A 13,642-nucleotide genomic window follows, 5' to 3' on the forward strand; every position below is an offset into this window, starting at 1 on the left:
ACTCCCAGAGGAAAAATAGCACGGGGGTACCTATTCCAGCTGCCACATCCATCAGATGATGGTGAATTTATTGTCATTTTTATCTCCCTTATTATCCTAATATTGCTATTTCATGTAATGAAACAGTAAAGATGATGCAGGGAAGGTGGGAAAGGGGTTTTGGAAGGGGAGCTACTCCTGAGAGCAAAAACAATGAGGCGTACACAGCTACCCCTCTGAAACCTACTCCCAAGAGGGATCTCTTATCTTGGAGAGATAGGATGGTCCAGTGGACTGAGAATCAGGAGACCTGGCTCTGCCAAGGACCCGCTGTGTGACCTTGGACAAGTCACATCAGCTCTCTGCACCTCTGTTTCCCCACCCATACTTTGTCTGTCTAATAATCTGTATAGATTGTCAGCTCTTCCAGGCAGGGACCGTATGTTTGAAGAGTTTCCAGCACAAAGGGGCTTTGATCTGTCCAAGTCTCTCTGCATTGCTTTGATATTGATTACACACAAAAAAACTGTTAAAAGACTACTGTATGAAGGTTGCAAAAATCAAGCACTCCAAAGTTAGGAAATGCCAGAATTAAGGTTGCCCATGCAACCTTAACTTGGCCCCTGGGTGCATCTGCATTAAGAAATGGTCCTGCATGGTTACACACTTTTCCCCCCACAGATCACTGCCACATTCAGCACACAGACCGGACTGCGTTCATTTAATGAGATGCTATTCAGTATTTTCTTTTTAACCCCATTGTTCAATGTGTGGCCCTAGGCCTTATTTACAGTTCAATATACAAACCCAGCTCTGGAGACAGACTTGTGAACTGCCTGTTGAGTTGCTCTATGGGGCTGATCACTATAGTATAAGTTCTTCACAAACACCAATTAATCTTCACAACACCCTGGGAGGTGAGGGGGTATTATCTCCAGTTTACAGATGAGGAAAGGAAGCACAGAAAAATTAAGGTCCAAAGATGTCATTAATTGGGGGTGCTCAATTTGAGACACCTAAGACGTGATTTTTCAGATTTCATTGCATTATAATAGAATGTTGGGTTTTTTGTTTTTTTTTAAGCACTGCTCCCATAGACTTCAGTCACAACTGTGTACGCTCAGCACTTCTGTAACTCAGGCCCCACGTCTCAGTTTTGGGCATTGAGGGAAATGAGAAACAGAAACAAAAAGGAGGACTTGTGGCACCTTAGAGACTAACAAATTTATTTGAGCAAAAGCTTTCGTGAGCTACAACTCACTTCATCAGATGCATTCAATGGAAAATACCAAGAGTTAGCAACCATCTCTGCAAAGTCTGATTTAAGTGATTTCCCCAGCATCACACAGGAACTACGTGGCAGAAGCAGGAACAGAGCCCAGTACTCCGACGAAGCCTTCTCCTGTCTTAGCCCTGAGACCATCCATTTTCTCTTCCTGCAACCCTCTGCCTCAATCACTACATTACATACACGCCACCCAGTGTCTGCAACACAGAACCAGGGGGCCTACAGTTTCCTTCACCACATGCCCTGATTCATCCCCAGAGCAGGTCCCTACTCTGTGCATCAACTACAGCAAGAGTCCTGAGGAAAAATAATGTGTGATCACGTAATTAAAGGCTACAATAAATGTTCATGTACAAAGGGGCCAAGTTAAGGTTACACGGGCAACTTTAATTCTGGCATTTCCTGACTTTTGAATGCTTGACTGTGCAACCTTAATAACCTTCTTTTACCAGAAGGGGTGTGTGTGTGTGTGTGTGTGTCATTTCCCAGGTTTTAAAAAAAGCAAAACTGAAAAAACAGAAATGGCATCCTATTGACACCCACATGGGTCATAAACAAGGATGGAACCTTTAAAACCACCACACGGAGCTCTCCCACTCGGGAGATGTTCTCTGCTAAGCTCTAGCATGTCTCTATTGAGCCCTGGACAGAAACCACAGTTTGCAATTGATTAGGACTTGGTCAAAACCAGGTGGTTTTTCTTGGGGATGGCAAAAAGGCACATCTCTGACAAAACGGCCACGCCCTCTGCCAAATTTCAAGTCCCTGCTCCAGAGAATGGGGAGTGCTACACCTGTTCAAAGATAAGGTCTTAAGTACTTTTTAACAAGAGCAAAACAGCACACTTTTCCATACTTTCCCCTGGTCTTGCTCTTGGAAATGGCTGAACTATTTTGGCTGAAATTCCCCCCACTCCCCTCTCAAAAAACGAACCACGATTTCAGCTTGAGACAGACAACCGGCATGGAAAATTCCAGCCCAAATAGTTAAAGTTGGGCAAAGCTATAAGCAACTGAAAACAGCATCTTTTAATGGGAAGTGTTGAGAAACTTGAATAATAGGTAGAGCTCCCAGCCCCACACATAGGTGCTGACTCTGTGGGTGCTCCAGCCCTGGAGCACGCACAGAAAAAAGTTAGCCGGTGCTTAGCACCCACTGGCAGCCAGCTCCCCCTCAGCACCTCCTGCCAGCCAGCAGCCCTGCCAATCAATTCCTCCCTCTCCCTCCCAGCGCCTCCATCCACCGTGTATCACTTGTTTTGTGGCATGCAGGAGGTGCTGAGAAGGAGGGGGAAGAACTGGGAAGGGGCACACTCTGGGAGGAGGTGGAAAGAGGATGGGAAGAGGTGGGGCAGGGAGGCCTTGGGGTAAGCAGTGGAGTGGGGGGCAGGGCCTGGGGCAGAGGTCAAGCATCGCTCAGGTGGAGAGGAAGTCAGCACCTATGGCCCCACCTATATTATATTAAATGCTTCACAATATAAACAATCTGAGAATCACTCATTCATATCATATAGGGATAATGGAGCCATTAGATGGTATACAGCTGAAGACCATGCTCTTCCATCCCTCGTATCAGAGTGATGGCATACTGTTTAGACCATATGCACATGCCAAAAACCCCAAGCATTTTAGAAATAGAAGGTCAGAAGACTTTAGCTCATACAAGGGATCATTTGATCATCTAGTCTGACTTTATGTATAACACAGCCCACAGAACTTTCCCCAAAGTTAAAGTTAAAACACCAGAAGTAAAAACGCATTTGCTTTTCATATCATGATCAATTATATAGATGATTACTAGCACATGCATGAAACATGGTTTATATCATTGCTAGAATCCCTTTAAAAAGATTTATTTCCTCATATTTCATTTCAGACCATGTGTATTATTCCCTAGACAGTTTTATGAATAGATTGCATGCAATTATTCCAGGAATTTACTCTGAAATGACAAATCCATCTACTTCCAACTGAACTCATATATTCATCAGGCTGTTCAAGAGTCCAAATCATTTAGCCAACCCCTGGGATGATTTCTGATCAATGAGAGCAACAACTGATAAGTGACCTCAGTGAGAGAGGTTTTCCCCTGAATTTAGGAAGGATCATTAAATAACTTGACATTGATGAATGCCACACTGAATACGCTCTCCATATTTAACAAGTCCAGATAATCAGTAAAATCCAGAAGTATGTGCTTTCTTCCCGGGCCCCCACCGCACTGGGCAACATTACAAGACAGTAAAATGCCCTTCAAATTTAAGCAACTGGAAGAAGTTACTTGACATTGACAAATATTTCCAAATCTGTGTGCCTAAATTTAGGCTCTTTAATCATATAAATCTGAAAAATAGCCCAAATCTGGTGACTTTCCAGGCAGGCTGCAAAAGACATCTGTTGAACAGGGTTTTGGAGAGGGTAGAGTATGCGTCTCAGTAGGTGGAAGCTTTTTTAAAAAAAAATAGATAGTAAGCCAGAAGAGTTCCCTTTTTGAGTACTTTAATGTTGGGATTTTGCTGTATTAATTATGTATTAAGATACCTAGAGCAGAGATGGACAGCTATAAGGCAGTAGAGGACCACAAAATCCTCTAACATCTTCTAGCAAGCTGGGGTGTGTGTTGGGGGTGGGTCCTCCCAGGGGGATGACACAAGCCTGGGTGGGGCTGGGGTTGGGACAAGTCCTGCCTCTGAGGGGCGGAAGGTTCCAGAACAGGGTGGTTGGAGAGCAAGCTGGGCCTGGCCCCCTGCTTCAGACTGTTGGCTCTCACCACAGCATCATGGAATGCCCGTGTTTGCACCCAGGCCGCCCCTCCACCCTAACACCCAACCCGCTCCCGGCCCTGGTGCTACCAGCTCCCCTGCCCTGAGCTGGGCTGCGGCAGACCTGATGCAGCTGCTGGGTTGCCGGTTGCCCATCTCTGACTTAGAGCTTTGTATACGCATCTTTTTTATTAAAATTGAAACAAAAAAACAATATTTGGGCACCTTAATAGATGTGGCCAGAGTTTCAAAGGTACTCAGCTTCTGCAGGCCCCGTGGACTTCAATGGCAAGTGTAGGCACACAGCTTTTCTGTACAGGGGCATAAATATGGAGTTAGAGGCCTAATTTTAGGTACTGAGGCTGGAATTTATAAAGGGATCTATTTACTAGTCTATACACAGGTTAAATCAAGGCACCCCCCTAATGTGGGCAGAGTTAATACTCAGACTGGGATTTACAAAGGAGTCTAAAATCAGGCTCCCAACTCCCACTGAATGTCAATGGGATTTGAGCACCTAACACTCAGGTGCTTTTGAAAATCCCAGCTGAAGGCTCAAAAACATTGGCCGTAATATCCTACTAAAAAAAATTTGTTTAATAAGCATTAATCTTTTCTTAGAATACAGGACATTGGTGATCCCAAGTACTTCGGCATTAATGCATGGTTTTGCTTTATTATAAAGTCTAGGGACTCTTATTTTTTCAGTTGTGCTGTAAAATTTTATACTACTTCCAAGACTTTAATTCTAATTCTCTAATACATCCTGCATTTTACAATTTACTTACCATGCAAAAGTCAGGTCAGTTGCAGCTCCTGGTCATCAGTGAAATCGTCTGTTTTACCTAGTTTCCCTAATGAGCAGACCATGGTACAGAAAGTCAAATGACTTACCAATGTTGCACAGGGAGTCAGTAACTAAGCAGCTGGGATTAGAACCCAAGATCCCAGCTTCTTATCCATTGCTCTATCAGCTAGGGTGCATTTCCTCTTCCAGGTCATTTTACAAGCTGATAGCCTGATTTTCAGAGGTGCCAAGCACTTCCAGCTCCTGTTGACTCAATGGGAGCTGCGGATGGCCCATATCTTGGGAATTTCGGCATGAATATATTTTAGGGACATATTTTTGTAACAGACCACTCAGTGCAACAAAACCAAGTCTGCTCATGACAGGACTATAGGCTGGGAACTTGCTGCTCTATTTAATTGCATCATAACTCACTCTCTCTCTCTCTGTGTAACTCCTACGGAAATTGAACCATGACTACCCCACTGTATTCTGGCTAACCCAGCCAACCCAGTCATGACTGCTTTACTACATGTATCAAAGTAAAATAGTTATTTCTCCCTGTGTACACTGGTTTATATGCCACCCAAACAGCTCAAAGCAGCCTGCAGTTCAGGACTCTTAGCTGATGCTGGGCTTTCATTTAGCAGCATCCACCTTTTACCATTGCTAATTGGTTAGAGGACTGTGGCACAATACCCAGGCCTGCCATCACCTCCCAGATGGATTATGGCAGTGTAGTTTACTTGGGCTTGAATCAGCCATAAGAAAACTGCAACTAATGCAGAATGGAATGGCACAATTTCAGCAACAGACTACCAAAAGCACAGCGCCCTGGGGCTTCCCCGCATACACTGACGTCTCATAGAACCCTGCTTTGTTATTGTCCAAAGGGCTAAATGATCTGGGCTAAGGAGACTTAAAAGGCCAATTCTGTCTCCAGGATCTTTCAATTAGCCCAGCTCAGGGCTGGTGCCGGAGATGGGACCTTCTTGAGGCTGATCCAAGGCCGTAGAATTCACCCCCAGAGGAACCGAAAGTTACAACTTCACTCCACTCTGGCCTAAATGCCATTGAGAGGGCACTGGCCTGGGGAGTCAGGAACTTGGCCTCTAATCCTGGTTCTACCATTGACCTCCAGGTGTAACCTTGGGTAAGTCACTTCACACCTCTGTGCCTGTTCCCCCTCCCTCCCTTTCGCTCTCTTGGCTATTTATATATTGTAAGCTCTTTGGGGGCAGAGATTGTCTTATTCTGCATATGTCCAGCAACTAGCACAATAAGACCCTGTTCTTGGTGGGGGCTCCAATACTATTAGACAAATTATGAAATTTTTAACTTGACTACTCCACCACCACCCACCTAGCGCATTAACTTTAAAAAAAGTACTATACATGCATTTTTCCCCATGAAGACGAACAGAAATGGAGAGGAAACTCCAACTGACAGACGCTACCCTCTCTGTTTAATTTGCTGACTCTGGAAAGTGCTCGGATATGTAGTGATGGGTGTGGTATGGGAACCTAAGAAAATACAAACACAGAAGTAATAGGCTGTCACAAGCTTTCCCATGCACAACTTACTTAAGATTCATTACATTATAGAGGGATGAATTCAAGAACATGGATCTTTTCTTGCTCACAATAATGCAAATTAAAAGCATGCTCACTGTAAGGCTATACAATGCATATTACTACTTGCAGCTAACAAGACATGTAATAACCAAAATGCAGCATAAAAGTACCCGATGGTTAATCATGATGATGGGCCTGTTAACAGACAAACAAACAAAACTGGTCTAAAATAAATAAGGGAATAGGACTATAAACACTAAAGAGTACGCTAATTTGTTTCTGGTAGAATAAACACCTTGATAAGATTTAAACCCCCTTCCCCCACTGATTCTTTTATTCAGCGTGGAAGCTCTGTGAAGCCTTCTTAACATTTTGGTGAATTTTATCCTAGGAATGTAATGAGAGTTGGGATAGGTGTCTTCTGAAGAGAGCGTACAACACAATACACAGCATGTGAAATTCAATACCAGAGGTGGTCACGAAATCAAATGATGTGTAGCTGGATTGAAAAAGGGGCTGGATAATTTCTTGTCCACCAATATTTTCAGCTATTCATTCAGGGTGCAATTTGCCCTAGAGTAACAGGAATGCACAAAGTCCCTTTTAAGATCTCAACATTAGGTTTAAGTGGTGTGTAGGGCCACTCCGAAAGGGTGAATTTCACCCTCTCAGTTGTACCTCCTACATGGGGGGAAACTGGAGAGGTACGTACAGCCATTACACCAGCTCTGAGTCACATGTAACCCCTTACACTGGAGATATTCCCTAACAGCCAGATCCAATCAGTTTATAGCCCCCATTTCGGCTGCTGGGGCCACTCTGTTGGTACCAGGTAGGGCCTTTAAAGCTGCTATTAACAGGCTACTGAGGATTCCTGAGCTAGCCCTCCCTGGTGTGCAAGCCCCATTACATGATGGATAGAATCATCAGGATGCTCTGACAGAGCTCTGGTGCACTTTAGGATTAAGCTTTTGATATCTACCAAAAATGGGACTAAGAAAAAGATGACTTTTGACATTGTCATATTTATAAATCTGCAAAAATCTTGGAGAATGAGCTCATGCGCCCCAAAGGAATGTCTATTAAATGAACTGAAACAAAAAACAAATAAAAAAAATCAAGACATCTATCCCACTCCAAGTCTGAAGGATACACAATTCTCTTGTGTTTAGTGGGGGCAAAAAATGAATGGTCCTTAAAGGCTGAAACAACATACAAAATACATACATTCTTTTCTATGTATGTTTTCGTATACAGTAGAACCGCAGAATTACGAACGAACCAGTCAACCACATACCTCATTTGGAACTGGAAGTACATAATCAGACCACAGCAGAGACACTCCCTCACCCCGCAAAAAAAAGCAAATACAGTACAGTACTGTGTTAAATGTGAACTACTAAAAAATAAAGGGAAAGCAGCATTTTTCTTCTGCATAGTAAAGTTTAAAAGCTGTATTAAGTCAATGTTCAATTGTAAACAACCATAATGTTTTGTTTAGAGTTAGGAACAACCTTCATTCCTGAAGTATTTGTAACTCTGAGGGGTTTTATTGTCCCACCTATTTTTGTAGTACCTGAATGTCTATAGATCTGAAGATCAAAAGAGGAGGGCTACATCTCAGATCTAACGAAAATTCACTTTTGCAAAAGTAATCTGGAATGAAAAATAAAATGGGAAATTTCAATAAAATATGGAAATGAGAGACCACCAAATATTTAAGGAAGATTCATCCAGGAACAAAACAAAAGTGATAGCAAATTACTAATCCTTTCTGTACTTTATGGTTAAAAAGATAAATTATACATTAAAAATTTCCCATAAACATTTTAAAACCATTAACAGCTGTTTGTCTGAACCTTTAAGATGTCTTTACTGCCAAGTACTATTTTATAATCAAATTAGACCACCAGCTTTAAAACAAGGCCTCACAATGGGAAAAGATGACACACAAAATATAACAGTAGAAACTGGCGTTAATATGCAAAGCCTTCATTTCAGAACAAACACATGAAATGTATCTTAGAAGACACACCGGACTTTCCCAGCCAGCATGGGATTGTGGGACAGAGTCAGGTCAGGTCATATCACCTGGTCTGTCTGTGACGTCAGTCAACCAACGGGGCAGCTTCACTGACAGGAGCTCTCATTGAGTAATCAAGGTGTTTGCAACAGCTTCCTGAATTGGCTGGCTGCGACAGTTGACAAAAGGATGTTAGAGATAGGAGGAGAGCTAATCCACAGCCCTGCCAGGGCAGCATTGTTCCCTACACTACTAGTCCTAGTCTATAGGACTAACTTCTACTCCTGCTAGTCTATTAGACAATAGTAGTTAAAGAGGTGGAAAAGACCAACTAGCTCACTAGTTCCATAGAAGGATAGACTACAGTGCCAGAGTATGTATTAAATATTAAACTGATACCTCTCACTTCATTTTACCAACATGTCAGGTATATTCTCTCAGTAAGAGGGAAGAACTTAATGCTTTCATTGTCTGAGTCCAGATATTTCAGCCACCTTCATTTTTGCATCCATGTTTAGATCATAAAGCGATGGTTATATATATCCACAGGGTAGTCAATTACGTAAATGAGATGCAATGGTAAATGTAAAATTGCTTATCCGGGAGAAAAGAGCTGCTTTGAAGAGCACGTTCTATTTACTGTCACCTCTTTTAGCAATGGCAACGCCTGTAATCTCTTGCAAAAGATCCGATTTCATTTTGGAATGCAGATGGATCCTATTTCGCACTTTCCCCTTTGGAAAATGTTGTGTGCGAATTCTGTGTTTGTGAAAGGTGCCAGACTGAGAGCCTTACAGAGCGAAGGATACAATCACAGAACACGCAAGATACAATGGCAATGGAAGCTTCTACCAAAGCATCGAAACCAGGAGAGCAGGGACCAATTCATTGTTGATCTCACTGCTGAAAAAGATTCCAAGGTGCCAGATCGTGGTGAACAGCCAACGGGAAAGTGGTCTGAGCACTAAATAAGCATTTGATGAGAAGTTTTAGTGCCAGTGTCAGAAGGACTGGAAATGAATAGGTAAATGGATCTATAGTCCCTAGGCAACTTTTAAAAATCTCAATCTAATATCTAACGTAACGTGTAGGATGCTTTTCTAAACTTCTTTCGCACTTCTTAATTTTCTTGGAGTGTGCCATGTAACTCACTATGCATAAGTAATAAATAAAAATATTTTCAATCACCAAAAATTGCAAAACATAATCAATTATACATTTTAAAGTGTCACATCCTATTCAACTGAACAGTTATACAATTGCTAATGTAACCAACACTAACAGCATGTCTCTGCAGCATTCTAGTGTCTAGACCACACTAGGCATCAAGCTACAGTGCACATTATGCCACATACAAAGTGCCTTTAAAAGTATTTGCTCATCCACAATTTGCAATTAGTTTTTATGCATAAAACAATGTTCAAGAAGAAAACCACCATAAAAAACAGCCTCACTGGGACTGAACTTTAGCACAGATTGGCCCTGCTTTCCTTACAATTTTTAAATGGTTAAAAAAATTGAATACTACTAGAGTGAGCAGCCTGAATATTTTAAACATGTTAAAAAGATGAAGTGTTTCACAGGGTTTTCTGCAGAACTATGCCAGTTGCTCCTGACTGGCACCCCTGGTATGGGTAGCACAATGCCTCCAAAATAAATACTTGTAGTGTGGTATTTACTTTCATACCAGGAAGTAAACAGAGTTATCCGAGAATCTCATTCAAATAAATAAAGGTATTTATTTGAATAGGCAGTCATGTAATAGACTTCAGTTTTGGATATTTCCTATTATTCAATGGCAAGTCTGTGTACACAGTGAAAGGAATCATGGGAGAATATCACATGGTATCTTGTTCTATGTTTTCATGTACTGTAAAACATTAACTTGTTCCTGCAGTGTTAATGATGGATATTCTAAAATGTCTGTGAATAAAGATTAACTTAATACAGTTACAGTCTGAACCATGATAAACTAAACTAAGTGTCATGCTAATGTGGGCAGGTCTTAAGTTGGTAAATTGTAACAGCTATGCTATTGGAAGATTTTAGCTTGGATATCAGGCATGTCATAATTCCTCCTTGCTTTGGAATGCAATATTCTAAAAATCCAAATTGTTCAATAAGCCTTAAAATTTATTTTTGTGATAAACAATTTCAGAAATTAGGAATACAATCAGGGTATAAACTTTAAGTATTGTGTACATGGAATATTTTATTTCCCTCTTACAAAAACAAAAATCTAAAGATCACTGAGTATTACGTAAGTCTAATGCCCTTGCATTTCTAGTGGTATTATTTCAAGGTATTAATTTTACCCAAACCAACAACAAACCCCCCTGAAGGATTTATGTGTATTTGCTTTGCTGAGCTTTATGTTATTATATAAAGGATGCAAGCTTACTTAATTCCTTCTAGACGTTTTTCCTCACAGTCCACATTTAGGTACAAAAAGCAAGTTTTTCACAAGTTCTTAAAAAGTTTACTTTATTGGTTACAGTTATATAAAATGTACCACGGTAGTCCCATCTAGCTGGTCATTAAGTGCTTGCAACGGCAGAGAGATCTTATACATCTGAGAGATATCCAAGGTTTATTTCATGCTGGAGGAAAAACAAAACAAAACCTCTCTTCATTTGCTTGCCTGCACTTTAAATATATCCAACAAGGCTAAAATGTTTAAAAGCAAGGACAACCCCATTTGTATGTCAAATTGTAATTTTTAATATTTTCATTAGAATAGTCTTTATATCACTCTCCAACAAAAGAAAATATAACTAACAGCAAACTTTAATACAGGCACACTCTCCAGATTAACAACCCAAATCAAAAACAAAAAAGAAATTAATGTAAAATGTAAATCACATATAATACAATTGAAGTGTCCAAAACAATTTAAATAATTTTAAATATTTTATTTTTTTTAAACTTGCTACAAATGCTTTATACAATATTTCAACATAAAGTCCCCATAACAGAAATGTAACAAAATGGGAATGATAGTGAAAGTGAAAGTGGCACAAATTCACCAAACAAGTATTAAACTACAAATTTTAAGAGGTAGATTACTTGTTAAGTCAAGGGGGGAGGGGGAAGGGGAAGAGGGAGGGTGCATAATGAAACTAGCTGCTTTCCATCAACTGAATCATTAATCCGGCAGGGTGTATAAATGCACGAGAAATGATATTTCCATGAAAAGCTCTTTATGAGCAGTAGGTCAATTTGTTGCTTTTAAGTTATTAGATAATGAGGTGTCAGACCTTTTACAGTAATTTTATTATACATTTATCTTTCAAAATATACACCTACACAGCCCCGTTTCTGGCCTGTTTATTAATAAAATAGTACACGGTGTCCAATTATATGGAATTCAGAAATTGGTGCCAGTATTTCATTTCTATAGGAAGAAAGTTTTATTTGCATGTATAAATAGGAGATTGGGAAATTCATAAAATGTCCAAACCTGGTTTTTCCCACATCTATGCAGGGCATCTAAAAGACTTAAAAACAAAAAAGTGGGGGTGGAAGGAGAAAATTCTGTCCTCTCTACTAGTTAATTTAAAAGAAAAGCTTCAGGAGACTCAATACATGACAAAAATACTTTGAGTGCAGCAACATTTGTCGTCCCTGACTCTACAACGAACTATTGATAAAACAGGAACCTGCTTTGCAAAGTTTAAGCTGAAATGTCTTTTTGCATGCCATTCACCAAGATATGGGCAAAACCAGAAATCTGAGCTATCAGTTCAGTGGCAGCAGATTCTGTTCAGTTTAGCCCATATTGTTTCCTTCTTTTATTTATTATTAATAGTACCCTTCTCTTTGTATCTAAAACATCCTGTAGCCCAGCATGTGTATCAGGCACCAATGAAGAAAACATGCCTGACACTAAACATCAGAGCAAGAAGCCTGCAGGCAATCAGCTGCATTTTATGATTGTGAGTCAGTTTCAGCTGGTTTCGCAAGCTTGGTGGATTTCACATCCATTGTCGTAGTGCTTATCCTAAATTGAGCATTTAGGGAATTTTGTTTTGTTTTTACAGGAGGTTCCTAGAAAATAAGAAAAAAAACTGAAGATAAATGACAAAAATAATAGTATAAGCTGCTTATGAACTGAATATGCTTCCAAAGAAAACACAAACCAAAGTGTGAGAAGTAGACTTGAAGACAAACAATTGCTTAGTGAAGCAGATGGTTTTGAAAAATACTTAATTAAGATTTCCTGGAAAAAACAAATGTTTGCGTGCAGAACAGAATCAAAGTTTGCCGACTGATGCCTGGTGTGTATGGCATCAATTAAAGTATTAGGGCAAGAAACCCTTGATTCTTGACATAAATATCAAGGATAAGCAGGCAAATAAAATCCAGGTTTATGAATTTAAATGGCATATTCCTAAAACAAAACAGCAAACTTCCTTTTTAGCTGAACTATCCTTAAGACCAGCCAACAATGCGAGCTGCAATGGGAAATGTATAATACTTGAGACAGAATGTCAAAGCTGTCTCTATGTAAATCCTTATTCATGCCGTGAACACTTTGAAACAACTTCTGTGCGTGCAAAGGATCACTTTTTTTCAATGTGATCTATTATTAAATAGCTAATCAAGATATACATCTCTGGCTCCAAATTCTACTGATTTCCAGTATAATGTCTCACGCAAAATCCTTGGTTACTAACAACAGTTTTACAGACAGCTCTGCAAGACAGCAACTGATTTTGAGGCAAGTACTGTAATACAGAGACATTGATGTTGTGAGATAATTAGGGCTAGCTGGTTTCTCTTGCTCTTTGAAGACATTTTTCTGTATTACTGGCTGACAAAAATTCAAAACCTTTTTTCTGCTTCTCTTTCTTGTGTGTGTGTATTGATTTTGTTTATAGTTCAAAGTAACTGGAGACTATTTCCCCTTTAGCCCACTGGAATAATGCGCCTGTGTTGAAACCTGTACTTTTAGACAAAGTATTTCCTCCAAAGGATCATTAAAAATGAAAGGCCTGCATTATTGTTTAATCACAAGCACTGTACTGCAACCAGAACAACAACAACAGACAGCTCTCTCCCCTATATGAGTTTTGGAACAGTTAATTTGGCAAGAAAAAATATAAAATCAGGCAGTTAAATCTGTCCATCACATCTGATGTTTACTATAAATCACTCAAAGAGGGAGGCACTGCTAAAAGAATTGAAGAAGTATTGAGCAGGAAAACTCAGTGGCCTTGAGGTTGTAAAT

General features: G+C 40.2%; 1 protein-coding gene across 6 annotated transcripts in view; it reads right to left on the reverse strand.

The window, feature by feature from the left end:
• PRDM2 (PR/SET domain 2) overlaps positions 1 to 13,642 on the reverse strand; it is a 119,505-nt gene that overhangs the window by 13,271 nt on the left and 92,592 nt on the right. The window contains exons 7-10 of one of the 6 annotated variants that reach the window (XM_073317135.1): positions 7,966 to 8,045; positions 6,214 to 6,338; positions 4,817 to 4,882; positions 4,254 to 4,339 (exon numbers count right to left, since the gene is read on the reverse strand). The exons of 1 other annotated variant lie outside the window; for it this stretch is intronic. In XM_073317135.1, coding sequence (XP_073173236.1) covers positions 8,027 to 8,045 — 19 coding nt within the window. In that variant the 3' untranslated portion in view covers positions 4,254 to 4,339; positions 4,817 to 4,882; positions 6,214 to 6,338; positions 7,966 to 8,026. Of the gene's footprint in view, positions 1 to 4,253; positions 4,340 to 4,816; positions 4,883 to 6,209; positions 6,339 to 7,965; positions 8,046 to 10,808; positions 11,013 to 11,309; positions 12,460 to 13,642 lie in introns of those variants that run through there. 4 more of the 6 variants (XM_073317137.1, XM_073317138.1, XM_073317140.1 and 1 more) reach the window with 4 other exon arrangements.

The sequence above is a fragment of the Lepidochelys kempii genome, chromosome 18 (assembly GCF_965140265.1).
Source record: "Lepidochelys kempii isolate rLepKem1 chromosome 18, rLepKem1.hap2, whole genome shotgun sequence".
Taxonomy (NCBI): Eukaryota; Metazoa; Chordata; order Testudines; family Cheloniidae; genus Lepidochelys; species Lepidochelys kempii.